Source organism: Tachysurus fulvidraco, chromosome 5, assembly GCF_022655615.1.
Source record: "Tachysurus fulvidraco isolate hzauxx_2018 chromosome 5, HZAU_PFXX_2.0, whole genome shotgun sequence".
Taxonomy (NCBI): domain Eukaryota; kingdom Metazoa; phylum Chordata; class Actinopteri; order Siluriformes; family Bagridae; genus Tachysurus; species Tachysurus fulvidraco.
In genome coordinates this window covers 7,973,176-8,000,576 of record NC_062522.1, presented here as the reverse complement: position 1 = coordinate 8,000,576, position 27,401 = coordinate 7,973,176, and the positions used below count along the sequence as shown (strand labels likewise).

The following is a 27,401-nucleotide window of genomic DNA, read 5'->3' as shown; positions in this document are numbered from 1 at the left end:
ACCTTCGTTATATTGAAACAGGTGACAAATGGGTAAGGCGCTCCGAGAAATATTGAAATTGAAAGATAATTCCTCATGCTGATGTATAATTGTACATGCAATTTCCCATTTATTTATTTGATGTATAGCCACTTATTTCCAAAATAAGTGCAGCCTCTCATCTCCCATGCACAGGCCACCCCTGATACAGCGTCATGGGCTGTAACCAGGACACAGTCGCCATTTCTTTTACCTTCGCATTCACATCCATCTTTGCTCATCGCTTTAATTAAGGTTGCTTAGAATAATTACCATCAATCACTTCAAGAGGCCAAAATAGTAAAAGCAGCCATAAAAGGCTTCTGTCTATTCGTCTCAATCAGCACACTTCAAAGGACTCCGGTCTGGATCAGTCCGAAAGACTCCTGTCCTGCTTCCCATTACTCTAATGAATTCTCTATGGGATGTGAGAAGAATTCCAGTACATCTGTCTAACAGCCTTATGCAATACTGTAGAGTTTTAACCGTATTTTGCAATTAAGCCGGGCTTAAAAACAACCAACACAACACGTTTATTCACACCTGGGCAATGTTTACTATAAAAAAAAAAAACTGCCTGCCAGTCCACAGTTACTGGCTGTCCTACCAATCCTGATACCGAGGCAGGATGAGATCGGTGAGAAAAACTGGTTTTAGTTACAACTGGACTGATACACACACCAGCTGCAGCATGTATTTAAGTATAGAGGAACAACTCGAATAAATATAAGAAAGAAAGAAAGAAAGAAAGAAAGAAAGAAAGAAAGAAAGAAAGAAAGAAAGAAAGAAAGAAAGTAATCCATAATTCTTGCAGTCTTTCGGTCAAATCTTAAAGTATCGAAAAAGGTTAGGGTTAGAATTAGGGTTAGGATTAAAATTAGAGTTAGGGCTAGGGTTAGGAATGTGCAGAAAAGTCACAACAATCACAAAAACTCCTAAGAAAAATGTCCCCAAACCTTGGTTGCCTCTGCCAGTTGGTTAAGAGACAGTAAACTGTCACTTCTCAACAAAAAGATGACTAACATATGCAAGCAACACCTACGTCATTCTCCTGTCTGATCTCTGTGGTCTGAAAAGATGATTGCACCTGTAAGTATTCTCTAATGCATGCACAAGGGTCCAACATCATGCTGGTTCGGTAGTACAGGTGCTCTTTTTTTCATATAAGACTTTATGTCTTAGGATATAAAAAACTCTCTAATTGCGTATACTTTGTCTCATTTTCTTGACACTCTACATTAATAAATATGCATGCCTTTAACCGATCGCCATTTCTTACATTCATCTACCAGGCACCTGACTAAAATACAAAGAAAACAAAACGCCTCCTGTCCTCCACTTGCCCTCCAAAAGAGGCAACTGCATCCTCCAAACAATAGAGATGGCCTAGCTTAACTGTAGCTCAATTCTAAATATAGCCACTGAAGTCTGGGGTTAAGTCCCCAGGTCTGTGAGCATCTAGGCCGCAGGGTTACCTTGATGGCAGTTGAGGCGATCTGGAGGTGGTGTAGTTTACGTAGTGTGCTCTCTCTGTCTATAAAGTAGGAGGCAGCCAGCTGGTGGAGTGCCTCCAGAGTCACAGCTGTGCTGTTGGTGTCAGTCGGGTCTGCAGTGCGGCTCAGTCTCCTCTTGTCTACGAAAATAGTTAAAGCCTCTTCACCTGCAACAGGACGGAGATCAGTGAGGAGGGCAAAGGAAAGAAGGAAAAGGGCAGAACAGCAGAGTGATTTATTATATTAAAGAATAAAAACATAATTTGCTCCATTTTTCCTGGCAGATATACTGTAGGGTTCTCACTTTTTTTTATTTTTTATTTTTTTGGATATAATACTGGCCTACAATTCTAGTTCTGCTCGATTTATTATTCTCAGTTCATTTTTTATTTTTTTTTTATGAATGTGTCCATGCTGACATGGGTGGAGTAACACAACGAAAAGGTGTGACATTCAAAATACACCAGCAGTAGAGTTTTCATTTACACTTAACTCTAAAATCACACCACACAAATTACAATTTCCCTGACCCTTTCTTTTTGCCTTCCCACGCTTCATTTAAAAAAATACAGCCTTTATATTTCTCTACAGGTTTCAAATGAATGTGCAGGCTTTAACGAACACACCGGGGTCACCATTTACAAGAAATTACCCACAATTAATATAAATGAGCATCAGATTTACAAAGAGCACGACCTTATCTTGTCTTCGGGGCATTTTTTTTATTTCATTTATATAATCAATTATTTTCAGTGTACAGAGAAATGAGGTGGTAATTTATGTGTCAAAGAATGGCTTCTGTTTTTTGTGCCATCTACAGAAATGGTAATGCAATGCTAATTAGAGAAATATGGTAATTACCAGTAAGAAAATACAAATAAATATATAAATAAACACAAATTCAAAAGCTTTGAAGAAACCCACTAATGCATTTGAAATCAGATTGAGTTAAGCCTGATTCAACCCACATATAAAATGATGAGGGGTAGGGGGTATATTTTATTTGTATTTTCTTTTATTATCTTACATTTTGTACACAACATGTTAGTGCGTTTTAGCTCAAAGTGTTTTTCAAGTAGCTTATGTAAAGCAGATTTTCACAAATGCTAACCAGGGTGTTCTTGTACTCGTAAATCAAGGTCAGTTTCCCAATTTTCACTTCACTGTTCCCATGTGCACTTGTTTTATTGTGTTTTTTTGTTTTTTTTTGTAAACCTGTCCCATTTTTAATCAGTAATTATAACCCTCGATTCTCTCTCTTTCTCCCTCTCTCTCTCTCTCAGTCTCTCTCACTGTTGAGGAAGACCCAACACTGACAGAGCGAAGACCAGGGGCGGTTCTAGGATTTCATCTTTAGGGGGTTTTAGCCCTCAGTGAGAATTTAAAACAAGAAGAGTTTAATATTATATATTATATGACTACATAGTAAGCCAAAAGTTATGGTATTATTAAATGGCAAAAGTGGACACCAAAATTTTATCCATGATGTAATGATGCCAGTCTTGAATCAGATCAGTTCATGTGTGTGTGCATTCTCTACAAACAGTGTGTCCAACAAATATTATCCAACAAAACAATATCCAACAAATATAAAAATAAACAAATATTCACAAGGCAAAGACCAAATCAATAAATGTTATTTTTATTTAGTATTGAATGGATTGTCTGCATTAATATTTTGTTTGTGCTACAACTCTGGTAATAAGAATAGTGACATTTCACTGCTTTTGGTTGCTGTCTTTGTGTCTTTCCGCCGATTAACATTATAGATACTGTAAATGCCTTCAGCTCTGACTGACGTGCACGCTGCGCGTACCTGTGCTTCTCCGTTCAAATAAAGCAGACAGCCGATGACGCGCTATTGAAAGACTATAACGCATGCGCGTAAAAGCAAAGTAAAAAAAAAAAAACGCTGTCAGATCAAACTGTTAAATAATTTTATTTCCCATCGATTACATGTCCTGCATTTTAACGTAATTTTTATTGTTTATTTATGAAAGTAAAAATTATACTTTTAGTTTTAGGGTGGCTGAGATCACAGACAGGGGGGCAGGAGCCACCCTAAAAAAGGCACCTGGCGAAGATCACCATGAGTTCACTGTGGATGGCGCTGTATGCATACTATATAGATGTCTTGTTTTCTTCTTTCCACACTTGTTTTTTGACCTTTGACTGTAGAACTAATTATGGATAATCCATGTTTGATGTTTATTGCCTTTGTTTTGACCTTTGCACCTTTGGTATAGACTCTGATTTCGATTTTTGGATCTCCCCAAATAATGTCCTAGCTGCAGGAATTTAAACACTTGTCTCTGCAAATTTGTAACAACTGAATTTGAAGAAAATCTTAGAATTTTACCTGAAATCCCAGTTCATTTTTGGTGGATAAAACAGCTTTTTTAAGATTTTTAAGACATGACCACTACTTAATAATGACCAGCTCCTTTATTTCTTTTTTAACCAAACAGATCACGTTTCTGCACTGAACAGCTGATATGGTGTTAACAATCACCACTGTACTGTCACTTTTCTTCTGTGTTTTGCACTATTTTGCACCACTTTAAAATCATGCATCTGGCACCACCCAAAAACTATCATTACACCTCTGTATGTCCATCCATATTTATTGTGTCTAGTCTATATATATATATATATATTCATAATGACATTCCTTTTGTACAGCTATATCTGTCATACTTATATAAAAAAAAACACACTATATTTACCCTTATTCAGTTATATGTACATATTACTACACCTTCTGTATAACCTCATGCCCTTATTTATTACACTGACAATAAAGTTGAATCTAATCTAATCTAATTTCCAGACCCATGGTTTCCTATGGAGTTGTTAGAAGTATTAAACAAGTCAAAGTTTACTTTCTCTTAGATCCACATGTCTTGCATCATTTCAACTTTCTTCCAATGCCATTTTAGCCAATTTTATAAATGTACGGTCTGATATGCGCTGATAGAGCACGACGTGATTTCTTTTTTTAGCCTTCTCCTGAACCGACATAACACTAGGAACTACATAGCGCATGATAATTGTTGAACAATTGTTTCGTATGTGAAATATATTACTTGTTATGTAAGGATACTATTTTAGCCCTATCTCCGTACCTCCCAGTGTAGCCGAGAGCAGGAAGTGTGTTCCGTATTTCTTGATGATGTTTTCAGTGATGGCACTGAGGGTGGGACGGCGGCCCAACTGCCTGATGGTCTGCATGAACTCTGGGTCGAGGGGCAAAGCAATGCCATTGTCTTCTCTTTCCAGTGCCAAGCTGTTCACCTTCCAGCGTCCGAACTCTCTGAAATGTCGCACACACACACACACACACACACACACACACACAGTTAGAAAATAAGCTCCAATCTCACCAGAGAGAGTGTAATGGAAAAGCAGTGAAAGACTTTTAAACCACGCTGATTGACTTTTGTGTAGTTTCAGATGTTTTGAAGAGGCTAAATTGATATCTTTTTCTCTCTGCAATAGAAAAAAAAAGGAATCACAAAATGAGTTGCAAAATAAATCATCACATAGCTTGTGAGTGAGGGTGTGACTCATTCAGATGAGACCTGCTGGGGAGAAAATGTGATGACTGCATGACCCCAGTAGCTGCTATTTGAATCTCTCTTGTGTATTTTGTTTTTTTCCCAACAAAAGAGCCATTATGTTCGAACTCTATTTCTAGGCATCGCTCCAACCTCCAACGGCTTTAACCCCCATTGTCCCGCCCCCTACGGTTTTACATAATGGTGCAATCTGGGGTTATTTTGTCTGACTTTTTTGTTACTGCTGATAAACATTAGCTAGACTTTGTGGCATGTGGAGCGTAAATCAAAGCTATTTATAAAAAGATGCTATTGCAAATAAGACAGGTGCAGAAACGATAAGATGGGTGGAGTTGTAGGGCGGAGAAAGAACAGGAAAAGGAAAAAAGGGAGCATTGTCACTCAGCAGAAGGAATCTGGGGTGCATCTGCATAATGAAAAGTGATAATTACTTGTGTGGTAAATGCAAAGAGACAGCGAGGACAGACCGAGAGAGAGAGAGAGAGAGAGAGAGAGAGAGAGAGAGAGAGAGAGAGAGAGAGATGATCGACGTTGTGTCAGAGCATGCGAGCTGACGGACAGTTTGTGGATGGAGCCGGAGGCTAATCCAGCACTGTGCTGGTGCTGCAGGTGCACAGCAGGAGAAGGATTACTGAAGAACTACCTGCTATGCTTCCCTACTAAGAGCTCTGGCTGCATGGATTCAACAGAAAAGAACACACTCTGGTGAAAACGAGGAGGCCACAGTAAAGCTGTCACTCACCGGAAGCCTCCGAGACCGCCTCCGTTACATTTGACGAACGTTAAGGAGCTCTGAAAAATGAGCTGCTTGAAAAATTGTGACATGGTTTAGCACTCGTTTACAGACCGCTACCTGAATGTCGTTTATTCTACAAAACAAATTTCAGCTCCGAAAGTCACCGCATACTTTTTCTTTCATTTAATAATGCAAAAGAATGTAGCCAAAACAATCCAGACAAAACAAAGCTACCCAGGCATGAAATACATGAACGGTTGATAATTTTAACCTTAAATTTTGCATCTCTACAAATGAGAGCAGTTTTGGGACACAGAAAGGCTTTTGATATTGAGATTATTGTGAACTTGAGAAAGAAAGAAAGAAAGAAAGAAAGAAAGAAAGAAAGAAAGAAAGAAAGAAAGAAAGAAAGTCTTTCATATGTTGTATATTTACATCCATCTCTCTGTCCATCCATCCATCCATCCTATCATTTTCTGTTCTACTTATCCTACATGAAGTCACAGGGAACCTGGAGCTTATCCCATGAGACTCAGGGCACAAGACAGGGGACACTCTGGATGGAGTGCCAACACATTACATCACGAGACACAATTAATATAAATGCACTCAGACTCTATGGACAATTTAGACGCTAATCAGCCAGTTAGATCAGCATGTCTGGACTGAGGGAGGAAACTGGAGTTACCCAGAAACCCTAAAGCACAGGGAGAACATGCACTAATGGAAGACATCAGCTAGTTCCATGTCTCATGTGACAAATAAAGTTAGAATATTTTCAAATCTTGCATGTTTTCGTGCTGAGTGAAAACACAACAGAAGATTACATTTACAGTACAGAATGTGGAGCAGTTGATCAAAGTGTGCCATTTATTTTGTGAGAAAATGACATTTACTTAGACATCTATAAACAGACAGACAGACAGACAGACAGACAGACAGACAGATAGATAGATAGATAGATAGATAGATAGATAGATAGATAGATAGATAGATAGATAGATACTTTATTTACAAATTCCAGACGTATCCATAAATTTGGGCAATAAGGCACACAGGTAATGCTAAAAAAAAAGTAACTAGGGTGAGAATTTCTATTCAAGTCTAATATGCTTAAAGATGACGTATTAAGGATCAGTCATTTAATTCTATTTGGACACAATTTGATGCTGTAACTATAACACACTATTTTTTTCCCCAACGGTTGAACTACAGACATTGTCTAAGGATCCTTCTATGTGATTATCTTGTCAAAGGTCTTGTTCTAGACTGCAGTCGCTGACAATTTATGCTTACTTCAATTGTGTTATTTTCTCAGTCAAATTAGGCAAATTGCATGGCTTTTACCTGCATGGCTAATAACTGTGTAGTTTTAAGGGGTTTAGTCTTCATGGCTGTGGCAGAAGGTCAAACATTTCTAGCTAAACTGAACTGAATAAATGAACTCGGTTTGTTATTCGGTGTTGGGTATTTGTGCTTCTGTTTTTATGCGGTAAAGCGATATATTAAATCCATCGTGTCAGCAGTTTCACAGGAAGATTGTAGAAACAGACAGCAAACATGTATCACGGTGCATGCAGCACAGTTACCCGCTGTCAGGGAACGAGAGAGGAGTCTGGGTTTTAATGTAACACAGCACTAACAGAGAAATAATTCATTCAGGTGTTTTACATAAGTTTCAATAAGCACAGATTCTTATGGAAATAATTATTAACAGAATCAGTGGGAGCATGTAATGAAGGGAAATGTGACTGTGACTGTGAATGTGTTGCTGCTTCTCCTGAACAAAAAGTGGGCTGATGACATGAAATGGCTGCATGGATAAAGAGGATCATAGAGACAGAGATAAAGTGTCCGGACTCAGGCCATGTGTGTTTGTTTATGTTCTGAGTCACGTGTCTGCCTCGCCCTGGTGTCTTCCTCCCTGCCTCTACACACCTGTTCCTCATGTGTTGATTGTCTTGTCTATTTAGCCGTGTCGCGTTGCCATGGCAGCGTGGAATCCTTGTCGTTGTATTTGTCGTCCTTGGTCTTGTCTCTTGTTGTGTCTTTGTCCCTGTTTTGTGTTTTTTAGTTAATAAATCCAGTTTATTTTAGCTATCCTGCATTCGGGTCTGTTTTTATCCCCACATCGCTGACAGAGACACAGAAAAGCCCAAAGCAGTCAAATGCAAATAGCTTTCTTTCTTTCTTTCTTTCTTTCTTTCTTTCTTTCTTTCTTTCTTTTCCTTTTACTGTCTTTCTTTCTCTCTTTCTTTCCCTTTTATTTATTTTTTCTTTCTTTCTTTCTTTCTTTCTTTCTTTCTTTCTTTCTTTCTTTCTTTCTTTCTTTCTTTCTTTCTTTCTTTCTTTCCCTTTTATTCTTTCTTTCTTTCTTTCTTTCTTTCTTTCTTTCTTTCTTTCTTTCTTTCTGCCTGTCTGTCGGTCTGTCTGTCGGTCTGTATGTCTGTCTCTCTGTCTGTCTACCTCTCGTCTCTCTGTCTGTCGATCTGTCTCTCTGTCTGTCTCTCGTCTCTCTGTCTGTCTGTTTTGTCTCTCTCTGCCTGTCTGTCGGTCTGTATGTCTGTCTCTCTGTCTGTCTGTCTCTCATCTCTCTGTCTCTTTGTCTGTCTCTCGTCTCTCTGTCTGTCTGTCTCTCGTCTCTCTGTCTCTTGTCTCTCTCTGCCTGTCTGTCTGTCTGTCTGTCTGTCTGTCGGTCTCTCTTTCTGTCTGTCTGTCTGTCTGTCTGTCGGTCTGTATGTCTGTCTCTCTTTCTGTCTGTCTCTCGTGTCTCTGCCTTTCTGTCTGTCGGTCTAGTCTTATCTGTGAACAGTTGCTGCGTCTCCTAACACAAAGTGTGCTAATGAGGGAAAACGGCTTCATAGAAAATCAATCATAAAAACGTACAAACAAAAGGCACAAAAAGCCCAAACACTTGCAGATCAATACGCATGTAAATATAACAGACATTTTGTCTGTATGTTCAGGATGAAAGACAGCTGAGGAAATCTTCAACAGTGTGCAGAGTTTCAGTGAAGTACATGAGTCAGTGAGTCTCTAAGGAATCCCAGAGGATGTGCAAGCTGGACACATCTGTATGGGTACTGTTTGATGGTCTGTAAATGTATACATGTTATTCATTTATTTATGTATTTAATCATTTTTTTGGTTATTTATTTTTTACTGTGGCATCTCCGTCATACAGATATCTGGGTTGATCTAACTGATCTAATCTGTGATTTCAAATAATCCTGAGCTTTGCCTTTTTTTCTGCTGTATATAATTTCAGCTTGCTTATTTATTCTATATTCAGCTCACGTACATAATAAAAAAAAATAAAAAAAAGCAAAAGGTGTGTTTATTCTGATCGTGACATACAGTGCAAAGGCTTTAAATTGGGTCCAATTCTAATAATTTGCACACTAATCCAATGTCAAAGACCATATCTAACCATTCAGTATTGCACCATAATTACCTCCAGATGTTATCCAGAATCATGAAAATGCTACAGAAAAAAATGAGCCAACTCAAACAGCTAATGCATTAATAAACAGATCTGTGTCTCGTTTAGGTGATGATAAGAATGTCACAAGACAAGGTCAATGCGAGGCTATTATTCAGAGCCATGATACATTTCTCCCTTTTCACCTTGCAGTCTGATAACTAGTCGCGTTGTCCGAATAATAATTTTGCATTAGGAATAAATTTGCAGCTAACAATGAGGATGTCATCTGTAAACAATGAAGAATAAACATTCAAAACACTTAACTGTCACCTGTATAATAATAATGTACTACTTCCCATTGGACTGTGGTAATAAAAGGCATTATTAAAGTGCTCAGACTTTTATTATTGACAGGACAGCACAAAGCATAAATTCATTAGCTAGCACACCTAGGATGCCAAACATACTATGTGCTGCTCGGTCTGTTGCCTGGGGATCCAGTTAACTAGAAAAAAAAAGCATTAGCTCTTTTAAAGCATCTCAAAAATATGAAAGCTAATTATGAGTATTAATATAGACAGTGGAAAACAAGTGAGTACTTTAAATCCCTTTATGGAGCTAGACGGCTTCTCAGATTTCATGTTACGTAACCTTATTTTTTCTTCCTCGTTCTGCATTGCACTAGTTTGCTCTCTTCACAGGTTGGATTCTTGAAAGATTGTCTAATGTCTGTTCAAGCTGAGCAATCCTGACCACTTCTGCTCTCCAAACCTGCCTGATCTATCCTGATGCCCTACTTCTGGCTGGAAAAGAAGTCTCATCACTTGGAGTCTGTTCGCTCTTGTTGCTGAGATCGGCACCACATGGACAGCCTGGGGATATGTGTGATTGCTGTGGATATTACCACTTACAGTAGAAACCGTGAAGACGAAATCATTTTGTGCTCGTGTCTTTATCAGTGAACGGTAGATATTTTAGACAAGATAAACTTAATATTGAAACTAGACTGAATATCCTGCTTTGTGACAATATTTATTGCTAAAAGTTAATGAAACTAAACTGAATTAAAGCTAGTTAATATGCCCAGTGCCTTAGTGGTTAGCACGTTCGCCTCACACCTCCAGGGTTGGGGGTTCGATTCACGCCTCCACCTTGTGTTTGCATGTTCTCCCCGTGCCTCGGGGGTTTCCTCCCCCGGTCTAAAGACATGCATGGTAGGTTGACTGGCATCTCTGGAAAATTGTCCATAGTGTGTGAATGTGTGAGTGAATGAGAGTGTGTGTGTGTGCCCTGTGATGGGTTGGCACTCCGTCCAGGGTGTATCCTGCCTTGATGCCCGATGACACCTGAGACAGGTACAGGCTCCCCGTGACCCGAGAAGTTCGGATAAGCGGTAGAAAATGAATGAATGAATGAATGAATGAATGAATGAATGAATGAATAATATGCCCAGTACTAATTCCTACTTACTGCCGACTACACCCGTGGGTAAAAAAGTCAGCGTGTGTACATGCACGGGTAAGAACACCTCGACGTTATTTAAAAATGAGATTCTCTTACATCAGATGTGAGATCAGATGAGATGTACATAAACTCAGTGTGTTGTTTACAAAGTGTATAGCGAATGAGTCATATTTATGAGTCATAATAGTCAAGTCAAGTCAAGTCAAGAATAACGTGAGATAGAGAACTAGGAAACCAGTACATGAAAACAAGACAGGATAAAAGAATGATAAGGTTTTGCAACATGACAAATGCTGTATAAACAGACAAACTAATCAAGAGCTGAGATCAGAGGAATACAATTGGGAAATGATAGAACGGGGGCAGAGACAGGACCAGAAAGCAAAACAAAGAAAGTGTCACAATAAGAGCACTGGCTGTGAAACGTATCATATGGTGAGAGGATTCATGACAGCTTCGATTTCAGTAGAAATGTAAATATGAGCTTTTTATTCTCAGCCTTAGTCTGTTAAGTTTAGCAGCAAATGTTCATTTCTCTGTTTGCTTAATCAAATGTTAGCACAATTTCTAGATCATGTAAAAATGTATAGCATTTCAAGACTAATTATATTAACGACTTTTCAGTCATATTGTACGTATAGCTTTTTTTATGTGTAATATTATTCTGCCTATTTGCACTCGGGGCTTTGATGTATTTGCGTTGTGTGTATCTGGTGCCGCCGTCTACATTCAGCGGAACAAGGTAGAAATAGAATTTTTTTTTTCCCCCCAATAAAGTCACAGTATTGGGCTAACATTAGCTCAGGTGTTTTTGGACTACTGACCAGAAGGTTGTGAGTTCAAATCCCAAAACCACCAACCTACTATTGTACGACCTATAACCCTCAACTGCTCCTTTGTATAAAATAGCTAATATAGCTAAATAGCTAAATGTCTGTTTCTCTGGATAAGGGCATCATAAATATAGCCAAACATTATTAGGATGAATGCCGTTGACATACTGTATATTTTGGTACTGGAAGCTGAATTGGGTTTGAAAACAGTCAACAGAAAGATGTCATTTGTTATCATGAGTTCATTCAGGAGGTCAATTTAGACAAAGTGGGCTCTAGATTATTGAGTATTGATTCTCTGGGAAATGATTAAAATCAAGCAAATTGGTGTCACCATTTGTTTTAGTATATGTAACAGATAATCAAGAAAAAAAGGATAAATCACAAGATATTCACAAGGCAAGGTCAGCAAATAATATTCTGCTATATAACATTTCGACCATCGTAGCACACCCAACAACAATGGCTCTGTCAACACGCATTAAATTGGGGGTGAGATAAGTAACGCATTTGAGACCTGAAACATTTCTGATGCACAAATTGCACATGCACAAAGTGCTACTGCATATCTAACATGTCAGTATAGAGGTGTTAACCAGATAGATACGATTTTAGCTCAAACCCCTAACCAAAACATGCACACCACTGCAAATCTGTCACTTTGCGCTGCCTCTTCATCTTCCACGTCAACACATTCCCACAACACAAGGGAAAAATTTGCAAATAACCATATGCTCAGCACACTTAAACACAGACTAGAGTTAGAGCAAAAGTTCTCTTAGTGCTAATCGGAACCAGGGATGTTAGATTAGACCTGGCCTCGGGGGGTGATGACAAGCCAAGAGCAAGCCAGAGGCAGTAAAATGTAAGCTTTGGTCATCCTTGCATGATGGACCTTCATCAATATCAATATGTTAATACAATAAATAAGACATGTTTTATTTCTTTCTCGATACTAATCGAGAAAAATGCATTGGCAAATACAAGGTCCTTCTCACAGACTTTATATAATTAAGCAGGTGCCATGTTGTGTCTCTCGTCTCATGTCTCCGCCACTTTTTCGTTTGTTATTACTTTATCCCAATTAATCGACTTGTGCCTTTTCAAGCTTTATTAAAAATTCCCTGCTCTCCTCTACCCTTGCTCTGATTATGGATTATCCTTTGTAATATTCATATTTATTGACCGCTACAGTACGATTATTGGATTGTGTTTAAGCTGCATTTACGTATACATACTGCAATGTTTATCACGGTAGGTCACCAGTAGCTCTACTATGCAGTCTTCAGTGGTCTTTCCTTCTACTGGTTGCCATAGTAACAACGTTTATCAATGCCACTTGACAACAAAATCGGTTTTCTTGCTGCTAAAATGAAACGTTCTGGAGGGAGATTTGTCGTCTGTATATAATGCACAGGGGTACATATGGATCGTATCGTAATAGATGAAGGAGAAGCAGAGTGTACTCTTCACTCTAGTGTCTTCACTCTTATTGGTAGTCGCTGCACCGAGCCACTCTATATTTTCATAAAGTTAAACTTTTCTCAAATTCGTTTAGTTGCTGGACAAAATGAAAATGAATGGTCTCTGTTTAATTTCATACTTCATGTGTGAACCTAGCATTGTGAGTTTATGTGCTTGTTTCCAAAATCATGAAGTGGGGACATGGAAGCCTTTATTATCACCATATATACTGTACATATCAGCACAGTGGAATACATTTCTTCGCATATCTCAATTGAGGAGGTTGGGGTCAGAGCATAGGGGCTACTATAATACAGTGCCCCTGGGGCAGGGAGAGTTAAGGGCCCCTTACATCAGCAGCTAGGCCCTGAACCCCTAATGAAAAACAGAGAGCATTAACCACTTGAGCCACCACTGCCCTGTCATCATTCCACAAAGTACACATAAGCTTACATTTATGCCATTTGGTAGACACCCTTATCCAGAGAAACATTCACTTATACAGCTGAGCAATTAAGGGCCTTGCTCAGGGGCCCAGGAGTGGCATCTTGGTGGCCCTGAGATTAGACCCCTCAACCTTACTATCAGGAGTCTACCAACTTAACCACTGAGCTACCACTTCCCTATGCTCCAGTAAGTTCCAGTGTGCTGCATCGTCCCATATTTTGCTTGCCCAGAAACCTAAATAACTATGCTAAAATATAGTAGCTAACATAATGTAATAAGATATGCTGAGCTCGCGAGCTGGCTCAAGAGTATATATAAATTGCCACGTAGGAGACGACTATGCTACGGTCAGACTTAAGGTAGCGCATGCATACAGTAGCACATGTGTTTATGGCCTTAGTTATATATATAAGGATAAAAAAATCTAAACATTTTGGTTATGAGCTTTGCTGTGATTCTCAAATTGTAGCAGCACTACTTCAAGCTACAAACATCATGTTTTTATTCACAAGACATCTGATTCTGGGATTTTTTAATTAAATGCAAATTCACCTTTTTGCCTTCCAAACATACATTTCTTTAAAAAATACAGTACACATCACTGCTTTGGTTTCTGGTTTGTAGCATCCATGAATGACTGCACAGGATTGTCCCAGATATCTGAGGCAAAGGAGGCACAAAATGCCTGAAGGCAATCACTGCAGGTCATCCATATTGTAGCTATTATTGAATGGCTTGCACAGGGGTGCTTGATCTCAGTCCTACAACCCTCTAGAAACAAGATGAAAGCTCAGCGAGGCCACATGAAGAAAACAATTCTGTTCCCAAACAGAACAGCTAACACCAAATGCACTCCAAACACAACCGGGAAGAATTCGAGCATCTTTTGACAAAGAAGGGTTTGAGGCTTGACACACCTGAAAGCAATACATGACCAGGGTGAAGTGGCTGAACACCATGCTTTGAGATGTAGCCAAAAGAATTATTTCAGGTGTCAGTGAACTGGACAAGACACAGGTTAGGAAAGACAAACCAAACATACTTATTGGTCAGTAGTGAGAGCAGCTCTGCTGTATGGGTTAGAGACTTTAGCAGTGAGGATAAGACATGATGCAGAGATGGAGGTAACAGAGATGATGATGTTGAGATTCTCTTTAGGAGTGACGAGGATGGACAGGATTAGGAACGAGCACATCAGAGGGACAGCTCAGGTTGGCTGTTTTGGGGACAAGGTCAGAGAGACTAGATTGAGATGGTTTGGACATGTAAAGAGGAGGGAGATGGTTATATTAGTAGAAGGATGTTGGAGATGGAGCTGCCAGGTAAGAGGTCAAGAGGAAGGCCAAAGAGGAGATATACAGGATGGATGTGTTAAACGAGGACACGAAGGTAATTGGTGCGAGAGTAAAGATTTCTGAGGATAGAGTTAAGTAGAAACAGGTGAATCGATGTGGTGACCCCTAACGGGGAAAGTCTAAAAGTAGAAGATCAGACACATGAAAAAAAATAATAAATAATTATCTGCATTGTCCTGGTAAATGTTCCAAAACTGAATTCTCTCTCTATATACTGTATACTGTACCCTTGTACTGCACTGCCTAATATCATTTTTTCTTTTAAGAGCTAGGCGACATAGATAACTCAGTTCAAATCAATTTTAGTTCTATAATACTTTTAATAATGTATACTGTCACAAAGCAGTTCTTTTTTTTATAGAAATTCAGGATACAGATTATACATTTGAAATTTATCTCAAAAGGGCAGGCTAGAGGCAAAGGCAGCAAGAAACTAAGAACAAAATATGGCAGTTGTCAGCAACGCAATAAAATGTAGTAATCACCAGACACACTTCTGCTTGCTGACAGATATACTGGTATATTTTGTCTTATTTCAGATGTTTTGTCTCATTTATTTGACTCTGTGTAAGATCAGAGTCGAATACTTTATAAAACATATAACACACATTTTAAAAGAGAAACCCCATGACTACCTTTAACAGCCCCAACACCACTTAAATCCCACCAAATCCCCCATCAGTCCGTTGTGTCCTCCCCTCAGGTTTACCTCAGACCCGTGGGAACCACTGGGTTCCTGAAGGTATTTGCAATGTAGGACACTGCATTTGCAAAGTGCGCCGAGAGAAAAGCTAAGCAAGATTGGACATTTATGGAGGAAAAATAAGTAAATGTTAACTAGAAGCTACGAAACTAAACTATTGATTAAAAGAACATTGATTTAAATTTCAAATGACAATTATATTGCTTTATAATTGAAAGCATCACTTCTGTTTAGAAATAACCTTTTTTTTTTAGAAATAACCAATTTAGCCAATAAATATTTCTGTACATTTCCAATGAAGTAAAGCAGTCCTTATGGGACATTCTCAGAGGAAAATAACACTCGCAAATAAGAATAGCCAAGATATTTTACACTTAATTAATGACTAAATTACGATTATTTCCTGAAGCAAATTATACTTTTGATACAGTTTTTTTCAGTTAAACAAACAAACAAACAAACAAATAAATAAATAATTTAATAAATAATTTAATAAATAATACATTTATTTATTCATTTTCTACCGCTTATCCGAACTTCTCGGGTCACGGGGAGCCTGTGCTTATCTCAGGCGTCATCGGGCATCAAGGCAGGATACACCCTAGAAGGAGTGCCAACCCATCGCAGGGCGCACACACACTCTCATTCACTCACACACTACGGACAATTTTCCAGAGATGGCAATCAACCTACCATGCATGTCACTTTTTGGACCGGGGGAGGAAACCGGAGTACCCGGAGGAAACCCCCGAGGCACGGGGAGAACATGCAAACTCCACACACACAAGGCGGAGGTGGGAATCGAACCCCCAACCCTGGAGGTGTGAGGCAAACGTGCTAACCACTAAGCCACCGTGCCCCCTCAGAGGAAAATAACACTTCCAAACAAGAATAGCCAAGTGAGGATATTTAACACTTAATTAATGACTAAATTATGATACAGTATGGAAATAAATTGTTGATTATACTGTTTAGTTGAAATTATTTTAAGTTACCCACTCGATTATTTCCAGTTAAATAAACAAAAAAACAAATAAATAATACATGCAATTAAATATACAATTAAATAAATAATACATGCAATTAAAAATGATAATTTAAATATTTTTAAATAATTAAAAATATTTTTATTATCATTTTCCTGTTACCAGGAAACTGCTAGACATAATATAAATGATCTAATTGGTGATGTATTCATCTGCTCCAGGTTTGAATCTATGCTTAAGTCCTGTTAAGTGACATTGTATAAATATATATATATTTATATGGGCATCATTATATGTGGTTGGGTGAACACTAATAATTAGATTACTGAACATGGGTTAACCACACATATCCATTAGTAAAGATAAACAAACATGACACTGATGTTTTATAGATCAGAGAGCATCGTCTGTATTCATTTTAGCGAGCAAAGTACCAATGGCACTTCCATTAAGTAATATAAATGATGCTTTATGTTTATAAAGCTCTGTTGAAAGTTATTGCACCTTTAAAATTAATGCATTGTATGTCCCAGAAATGTCTGGGTGTTGTTTTGATACAGAAAACGATTAGTCAAACATGCTGTCGGAGTAAATCCGTGATTCTTGGCAGCGCTTTTGAAACGTCTTTCTGTGTCGAAAAACGTTGTTCTGTTACACAGAGATTAAAGGCATGTCAGTTCAGAACACTTGATACGGGAGATCAATATAGTATTGTTCCATACAGCAAGGTAAAAATTGGACTCTTCTGACACATGTGAACCAAAACAATTTGTCTTAGAAGTGTGCATCGCGTCTAGGGTCACTCGGGACTCGCCGGACTCGTAAAAAAAATTGTGTATGGTGGTCACATGTGAAGCTCATGGGACAAGAAAAAGCCTCATTTGTTACCATAAGTGAATACTCAGTGCTGTGTGACACATTTACTGCATTCATTCATTCATCTTCAATAATTGCTTGAACCTGGTCAGGGTCGCGGTGATTTAAAGCTGGTGGTTTCAACAAAAGCAATAATTGCATAAGCAGGAGTCAGTATTCCCGTGAGGTAATATAAAAAAAGAAAGAAAGACTCTGCACACCTCCTGTTTGTCTCTCAGTGTAGAATGATGGCCTTCAAGGGATGAACTGGGTAAACAGTGTCACATCAGCGGCTAAAGAAAGAGTAAGTGTTCCGTCCTTGTCCGGGCTACGAATGCAAGTACAAGAACGCTCAAGAGATACGTATGTCTTTAAACATAAAAAATGAGACAATTAACTAGGGCGTAACTCCACTGGCCTCTTTACCCCCGTCTCCCTTCGGCCTTGTAAATAAATTTTCTTCTGTGGTCCCTCCGTATTGAGTAAAGCAAACAGAAGTTCTAACCCTTATGGGCCAATCAACACATTAGGAGTTAATGAGAGTTAGATTACTATAGAGGATGTTCTGAACACACCAATATGGTGAGGATTAGACTGGCACAAATGGCATTTTGGTCAATTTAATTTCAAAGTGCTGTCAGTTTGGTGTGCAGAAAACTGAAATAAAAAATACTGTTGAATGGCCCCAAAAACAAATACTGTTCATGCAAGAGATCGTTTAAGATATGACGTCATGATCTGATTTGATATGTATGTGTATAGATAGATAAATAGATACATAGAGAGAGAGAGAGAGAGAGAGAGAGAGAGAGAGTGAGAGAGAGAGAGAGAGAGAGAGAGTGAGTTATATATCAGAGAAATAAGAACCACAATATGATATTTTTCCTCATAGCGTCCACTCCTACTGATCCCTAACACACTTCTAATAAGACCTAACAAGGGCCATCTTTTCCTTGAGAGGTGATGGACCATCTCAACCAAAGCCATCCTGTGTGCTCTACACCTACAAGATGAAAGGTGAGGGTCAGGTGCAATGCCAATCAGACAGCAAAAACATAATGGATAGCTTTAGATGGTACTAGAGACTCTTCATTGGAATTCCCAGTGATGCCAAATTCATCTGTGACCAAGCCTGGCTGTACTCTTCCTGAACTGGAATCCTGGCTTCCTCCCCTTGTCTCTATCAATACAGAGCAATGCAATTCGATCAAGGTCATCTGCTAGGACATGTGTACAAAATTGGATGGTTAATCCTCTCCACTGGCATTCCATGAGTATCAGCTTGGAAAGATGTGACGAATAGCTGCATGTGTTCGAATGCAATGTCACACTTGTAGCAGAGAACGCCCTGTGGATCTCCGCGTGTGCCGCAGAAAAATAAAAAGATAGATTCCTATAAGTGACTGCTAAGTAACTGCATGATACATATTTTGGTGCTTTTACATGGCAAAATGGATGCATGGTACTGTTCCATATCAAGCTTGTATCTGAGCATAAACTCTTCCTAGGTCTATTTTTGAGCCTCTTGCTTAAAAACGACGTTCTCGATTTAAGATGTGTTTATTTCAAAGACTACAAGGAGTATTGGAATTATTCTGCTACTTCTATTATGTCAGAAGGTCAAAGGAAGAGAAGGTAATTGGTGGTTAATGAAAAAAAAAAAGTTGTTTGCTTCTGGTTCTGTGAGAGTGCTCGTCATTATACCGTTGAAATCTGTAGAATCTGCTCGTGTTTGTAACGCGTAGTGGCCGGTCGCTTGTGTCAGTTTTGTTACTGTATGTACGCAATGTTTATGCATTTGTTTTGTCTGTTCATTTAGTCTCTTGGTGTTGCACTTGTGTTTTGTTTAGATGCAAATCTTTTTGTAATCTTATTCCCGTACTTCTGCTATGCTGCATGTGTAGATACAATCAGGCTTTGTATATTTAAGAAAATATGTATAATTACTTTCCTGGCTTGGAAGGGGTTAACACTATTTTATCTAATTACTAAGTACTCTGTCTCTTTGTTTCTAGCATTTGCAGAATTTTAGAATTTAAAGGTACAAATATTTGCAAATATCTTTTTTTATTAAAAACAACGGAGGTTAAAATCGTTGCACATGAAAAAAAATATTATATATATACAATAAAGCTATTTTCTCACATCCACTTAGTCATAAATGAGAAAAAAATTAGAAAAAAAGGCTGAAAAAAATGTAGTGTTTGTGAAACATGGGATGTTTAGTGGTCATGTTGTATATGTAAAGAAAAGGAAAAATGCCACTGGGAATGAAGAATTCTTTCCAGATCCTTGACTGCATAAGACGACCCATTGTAATCTATACCTACAGTACTTTAGTATTTGTTAATTCAATTCAATTCAACTGAAGGTTATATGTATAGCGCTTTTTACAATAGACATGGTCTCAAAGCAGCTTAACAGAACATAAACATAGAACAAAAGGTTAATATAAAGAATAATATAAAGATTAATAGAATACAAAAATTCAAGACTAATATTAGATACTTAGTTCACAATGTGTATTTATTTATCCCTAATGAGCAAGTCTGAGGTGACTCAGGCAGCAGTAACAAGGAAAAAGTCCTTTAGACGGTAAAGGAAGGAACCTTGAGAGGAACCAGAGTCAAAGGGGAACCTCATCCTCATACAGTATGTTAAAACACAGAGAAATTTGATTAAAACTCTGTCTTTTTTGTGCGTTTTAATTATAAGGTATATGTTTGTTCATTCTTGTCTTGTCATCTTGTCTTGAAGTAGAATTGTCTTCAAGTACCTTGCCTTGACTTTTAAAGCATATTAAGTGTGTAACAGCACTGAAGTGCTACCTCATTTCATCCTGCCAAGTGCGTAATGGTAAACGTGACTGTGCCTTATCCTAAATCGTCGGCTTTAAAAGTGTCAGTGATTGAGTGAATATATCAGAATATACATAGAAGAGTACATATTAATGAGGAATGCTTAACACACGCTCTTATGTTCTGTAAAGCTGCTTTAAGACAATGTTAAATGTGCTATATGATTAAAATTGAAAGCTATACGACATTTCTATGATAACCGTGTACACAGTGTATGTACTAATGCAATAAAAGGGTAGTTGTCAAACATGATGCGAAATATGTGATGATTGAAGTTGTTGATAAATGTGTATTCATTAGCACAATCTAAACAGCAGAACGGTTTGGGCTTGAATGGTGACAAATTATCCAAAGTGTCTGCATATTAAAGTCGGTCTGATTGCAATAAACATTAAACTTGTGCATATGGAAGCAAAGCAAACTGGAATGTGTTTGTGTTACATGTGGGCACTAGAAGCCGAATGAAATAATATGTGTGATATATAGACAAATTTTGGGGGGGCACGGTGGCTTAGTGGTTAGCACGTTTGCCTCACACCTCCAGGGTCGGGGGTTCGATTCCCGCCTCCGCCTTGTGTGTGTGGAGTTTGCATGTTCTCCCCGTGCCTCGGGGGTTTCCTCCCTGGTCCAAAGACATGCATGGTAGGTTGATTGGCATCTCTGGAAAATTGTCCGTAGTGTGTGAGTGTGTGAGTGAATGAGAGTGTGTGTGTGCCCTGCGATGGGTTGGCACTCCGTCCAGGGTGTATCCTGCCTCGATGCCCGATGAGATAGGCACAGGCTCTCCTTGACCCCAGAAGTTCGGATAACGATAGAAAATGAATGAATGAATGAATGAATGAATGAATATAGACAGATTTGTGCAGTTCTTCTATGAAATCTCAAAGCAAGTAATTGGAAATGACTTTACTGCCATGAAATGGGCTTGGAAAATGAGCAGAGAAGAAAAAGCTCTATTGTGCTGCCCACAATACCTCTTATTTTTACCTTTTTTTTTTACCTCTGTTTGGATAACCATACACAGCATTTTAGTGGTTAAAGATAACACCTTTACATTTTTAGATGATTATTTGCCTCTACTTGGGGCATCTTGGAGAACAGACATGGGTTTAATATCACCATTTACTTTAAAGATAGAAATATGTTGTTCCTTTAGTTATTAGGTCAAAACAGCAATATGTAGAAAGAACTACAGTTTCTTAAACCCTGAGTGTCTACTTTTATATGAGCTTCATATTAAGCACCAAGACATGTGAGACATGACCAAGACATGGCCACAACTAAACAGGGGCAAATTCCATTTGTTGGTCCCTGGTAAAAAGAGTTAATACAGACTAAGGAAAGTGAACAAGTGTATTTTGAAGTATCACCTTGTGTTTGCACCCTTGTTGCTGAATGTTTCAGCAGTGTGATGTGGAGTTCTGTTCTCAAATTACATGTATTTATGAACCAAAACCCTCCTGTATACCTGTGCATACCTGATTCTTTCCACTCTTATGTTAACATCACAAAGGCAAACTAACACACAGGATAGCGAGAAACACACTCAGAGGCAAAGTAACACACCCAGAGACAGAGTAACACACTCAGAGGCAAAGTAACACACCCAGAGACAGAGAAACACACTCAGAGGCAGAGTAACACACCCAGAGACAGAGAAACACACTCAGAGGCAGAGTAACACACTCAGAGGCAAAGTAACACACCCAGAGACAGAGTAACACACTCAGAGGCAGAGTAACACACCCAGAGACAGAGAAACACACTCAGAGGCAGAGAAACACACTCAGAGGCAGAGTAACACACTTAGAGGCAAAGTAACACACCCAGAGACAGAGTAACACACTCAGAGGCAGAGTAAAACACCCAGAGACAGAGAAACACACTCAGAGTCAGAGTAACACACTCAGAGGCAGAGTAACACACTCAGAGGCAAAGTAACACACCCAGAGACAGAGTAACACACCCAGAGACAGAGTAACACACTCAGAGGCAGAGTAACACACCCAGAGACAGAGAAACACACTCAGAGGCAGAGTAACACACTCAGAGGCAAAGTAACACACCCAGAGACAGAGTAACACACTCAGAGGCAGAGTAACACACCCAGAGACAGAGAAACACACTCAGAGGCAGAGAAACACACTCAGAGGCAGAGTAACACACTCAGAGGCAAAGTAACACACCCAGAGACAGAGTAACACACTCAGAGTCAGAGTAACACACTCAGAGGCGGGGTAACATTTAGAGACAAAGAAACACATTCAGAGACAGAGTAACACACTCAGAGGCGGGGTAACACACTCAGAGGCGGGGTAACATTTAGAGACAAAGAAACACATTTAGAGACAGAGAAACAGGCAGTGTAACACACTCAGAGGCGGGGTAACATTTAGAGACAAAGAAACACATTTAGAGACAGAGAAACAGACAGTGTAACACACTCAGAGGCGGGGTAACATTTAGAGACAAAGAAACACATTTAGAGATAGAGAAACAGGCAGTGTAACACACTCAGAGGCAGAGTAACACACTCAGAGGCGGGGTAACATTTAGAGACAAAGAAACACATTTAGAGACAGAGAAACAGGCAGTGTAACACACTCAGAGGCAGAGTAACACACTCAGAGGCGGGGTAACATTTAGAGACAAAGAAACACATTTAGAGACAGAGAAACAGGCAGTGTAACACACTCAGAGGGCAAAGACAGAGAGACACAACACAGAGTAATACACTGTAAGACAGATCAACAAATACAAGAGACACATTAATTTAATTTGAAGCAGTGTAACACTCAAGAGGCAGATTAATCCACTCAGCATGCCTAGACCATACTCAGAGGCAGAGAAACACACACTGTACACAGAGCAACACACTCAGAGGCAGTGTAATGCACACAAGAGGCAGTGTAACACACTCAAGAGGCAGTGTAACACTCAAAAGAGAGTAATACATGCTGTGGTAGAGTAATTTAATCAGAAGCAGTGTAACACACTCATGAGGCAGAGTAACACACTTAACACGCATAGATATTACTCAGAGGCAGAGAACCGCACTCTACACACAGAGTAGCACACAGATGCAGAGTAACACTCTACACACAGAGTAGCACACAGATGCAGAGTAACACTCTACACACAGAGTAACAAACTACACACAGAGTAACAAACTACACACTACACACAGAGTAACACACTACACACAGAGTAACAAACTACAGATGCAGAGTAACACAGAGAGGCAGTGTAGAAAACTACACACAGAGTAACACAGAGAGGCAGAGTAGAAAACTACACACAGAGTAACACAGAGAGGCAGAGTAACACACTACACACAGAGTAACACAGAGAGGCAGAGTAACACACTACACTCAGAGTAACACACTACACACGGAGTAACACAGAGAGGCAGAGTAACACACTACACTCAGAGTAACACACTACACACGGAGTAACACAGAGAGGCAGAGTAACACACTACACTCAGAGTAACACACTACACACGGAGTAACACAGAGAGGCAGAGTAACACACTACACACAGAGTAACACAGAGAGGCAGAGTAACACACTACACTCAGAGTAACACACTACACACAGAGTAACACAGAGAGGCAGAGTAACACACTACACTCAGAGTAACACACTACACACGGAGTAACACAGAGAGGCAGAGTAACACACTACACACAGAGTAACACACTACACACAGAGTAACACAGAGAGACAGAGTAGAACACTACACACAGAGTAACACACTACACACGGAGTAACACACTACACACAGAGTAAAACACTACACACAGAGTAACACAGAGAGGCAGAGTAACACACTACACACAGAGTAAAACAGAGAGGCAGAGTAACACACTACACACAGAGTAACACAGAGAGGCAGAGTAAAACACTACACACAGAGTAACACAGAGAGGCAGAGTAAAACACTACACACAGAGTAACACACTACACACAGCGTAACACAGAGAGGCAGAGTAAAACACTACACACAAAGTAAAACACTACACACAGAGTAACACACTACACACAGAGTAACACACTACACACAGAGTAACACAGTACACACAGCGTAACACAGAGAGGCAGAGTAAATACACTACACACAGAGTATACAGAGAGGCAGAGTAAAACACTACACACAGAGTAACACACTACACATCGAGTAACACCCAGATGCAGAGTAACAAACTACACACAGAGTAACACAGAGAGGCAGAGTAACACAGAGAGGCAGAGTAACACACTACACACAGAGTAACACACTACACACAGAGTAACACACAGATGCAGAGTAAAACACTACACACAGAGTAACACACTACACACAGAGTAAAACACTACACACAGATAACACAGAGAGGCAGAGTAACACACTACACACAGAGTAACACACTACACATCGAGTAACACCCAGATGCAGAGTAACACACTACACACAGAGTAACACTGAGAGGCAGAGTAACACAGAGAGGCAGAGTAACACACTACACACAGAGTAAAACACTACACACAGAGTAACACACAGATGCAGAGTAAAACACTACACACAGAGTAACACACTACACATCGAGTAACACCCAGATGCAGAGTAACACACTACACACAGAGTAACACAGAGAGGCAGAGTAACACAGAGAGGCAGAGTAACACACTACACACAGAGTAACACAGAGAGGCAGAGTAACACACTACACACAGAGTAAAACACTACACACAGAGTAACACACAGATGCAGAGTAAAACACTACACACAGAGTAACACAGAGAGGCAGAGTAACACACTACACACAGAGTAAAACACTACACACAGAGTAACACACAGATGCAGAGTAAAACACTACACACAGAGTAACACAGAGAGGCAGAGTAACACACTACACACAGAGTAAAACACTACACACAGAGTAACACGCAGATGCAGAGTAAAACACTACACACAGAGTAACACAGAGAGGCAGAGTAACACACTACACACAGAGTAAAACACTACACAAAGAGTAACACACAGATCCAGAGTAAAACACTACACAAAGAGTAACACACTACACATCGAGTAACACCCAGATGCAGAGTAACACACTACACACAGATTAACACAGAGAGGCAGAGTAACACAGAGAGGCAGAGTAACACACTACACACAGAGTAAAACACTACACACAGAGTAACACAGAGAGGCAGAGTAACACAGAGAGGCAGAGTAACACACTACGCACAGAGTAACACAGAGAGGCAGAGTAACACAGAGAGGCAGAGTAACACACTACACACAGAGTAAAACACTACACACAGAGTAACACACAGATGCAGAGTAAAACACTACACACAGAGTAACACACAGATGCAGAGTAAAACACTACACACAGAGTAACACAGAGAGGCAGAGTAACACACTACACACAGGGTAACACAGAGAGGCAGAGTAACACACTACACACAGAGTAAAACACTACACACAGAGTAACACACAGATGCAGAGTAAAACACTACACACAGAGTAACACACAGATGCAGAGTAACACACTACACACAGAGTAACACAGAGAGGCAGAGTAACACACTACACACAGAGTAAAACACTACACAAAGAGTAACACACAGATGCAGAGTAAAACACTACACACAGAGTAACACACTACACATCGAGTAACACCCAGATGCAGAGTAACACACTACACACAGAGTAACACTGAGAGGCAGAGTAACACAGAGAGGCAGAGTAACACACTACACACAGAGTAAAACACTACACACAGAGTAACACACAGATGCAGAGTAAAACACTACACACAGAGTAACACACTGCACATCGAGTAACACCCAGATGCAGAGTAACACACTACACACAGAGTAACACAGAGAGGCAGAGTAACACAGAGAGGCAGAGTAACACACTACACACAGAGTAACACAGAGAGGCAGAGTAACACACTACACACAGAGTAAAACACTACACACAGAGTAACACACAGATGCAGAGTAAAACACTACACACAGAGTAACACAGAGAGGCAGAGTAACACACTACACACAGAGTAAAACACTACACACAGAGTAACACACAGATGCAGAGTAAAACACTACACACAGAGTAACACACTACACATCGAGTAACACCCAGATGCAGAGTAACACACTACACACAGATTAACACAGAGAGGCAGAGTAACACAGAGAGGCAGAGTAACACACTACACACAGAGTAAAACACTACACACAGAGTAACACAGAGAGGCAGAGTAACACAGAGAGGCAGAGTAACACACTACACACAGAGTAACACAGAGAGGCAGAGTAACACAGAGAGGCAAAGTAACACACTACACACAGAGTAAAACACTACACACAGAGTAACACACAGATGCAGAGTAAAACACTACACACAGAGTAACACACAGATGCAGAGTAAAACACTACACACAGAGTAACACACAGATGCAGAGTAAAACACTACACACAGAGTAACACAGAGAGGCAGAGTAACACAGAGAGGCAGAGTAACACACTACACACAGAGTAAAACACTACACACAGAGTAACACACAGATGCAGAGTAAAACACTACACACAGAGTAACACACAGATGCAGAGTAAAACACTACACACAGAGTAACACAGAGAGGCAGAGTAACACACTACACACAGAGTAACACAGAGAGGCAGAGTAACACAGAGAGGCAGAGTAACACACTACACACAGAGTAAAACACTACACACAGAGTAACACACAGATGCAGAGTAAAACACTACACACAGAGTAACACAGAGAGGCAGAGTAACACACTACACACAGAGTAAAACACTACACACAGAGTAACACGCAGATGCAGAGTAAAACACTACACACAGAGTAACACACAGATGCAGAGTAACACACTACACACAGAGTAACACAGAGAGGCAGAGTAACACACTACACACAGAGTAAAACACTACACACAGAGAGGCAGAGTAACACACTACACACAGAGTAAAACACTACACACAGAGTAACACGCAGATGCAGAGTAAAACACTACACACAGAGTAACACACTACACATCGAGTAACACCCAGATGCAGAGTAACACACTACACACAGATTAACACAGAGAGGCAGAGTAACACAGAGAGGCAGAGTAACACACTACACACAGAGTAAAACACTACACACAGAGTAACACAGAGAGG

At 39.6% G+C, this 27,401-nt stretch overlaps 1 protein-coding gene across 11 annotated transcripts in view; it reads right to left on the bottom strand.

Annotated features, from left to right (window-relative positions):
* Positions 1–27,401, bottom strand: part of brinp3a.1 (bone morphogenetic protein/retinoic acid inducible neural-specific 3a, tandem duplicate 1) — a 62,652-nt gene that overhangs the window by 27,603 nt on the left and 7,648 nt on the right. For all 11 annotated transcript variants that reach the window (XM_047813055.1, XM_027154407.2, XM_047813053.1 and 8 more), the window contains 2 exons: positions 4,637–4,824; positions 1,494–1,678 (listed from right to left, as the gene is read on the bottom strand). In XM_047813055.1, the coding sequence (XP_047669011.1) occupies positions 1,494–1,678; positions 4,637–4,824 (373 nt within the window). The remainder of the gene's footprint in view (positions 1–1,493; positions 1,679–4,636; positions 4,825–27,401) is intronic.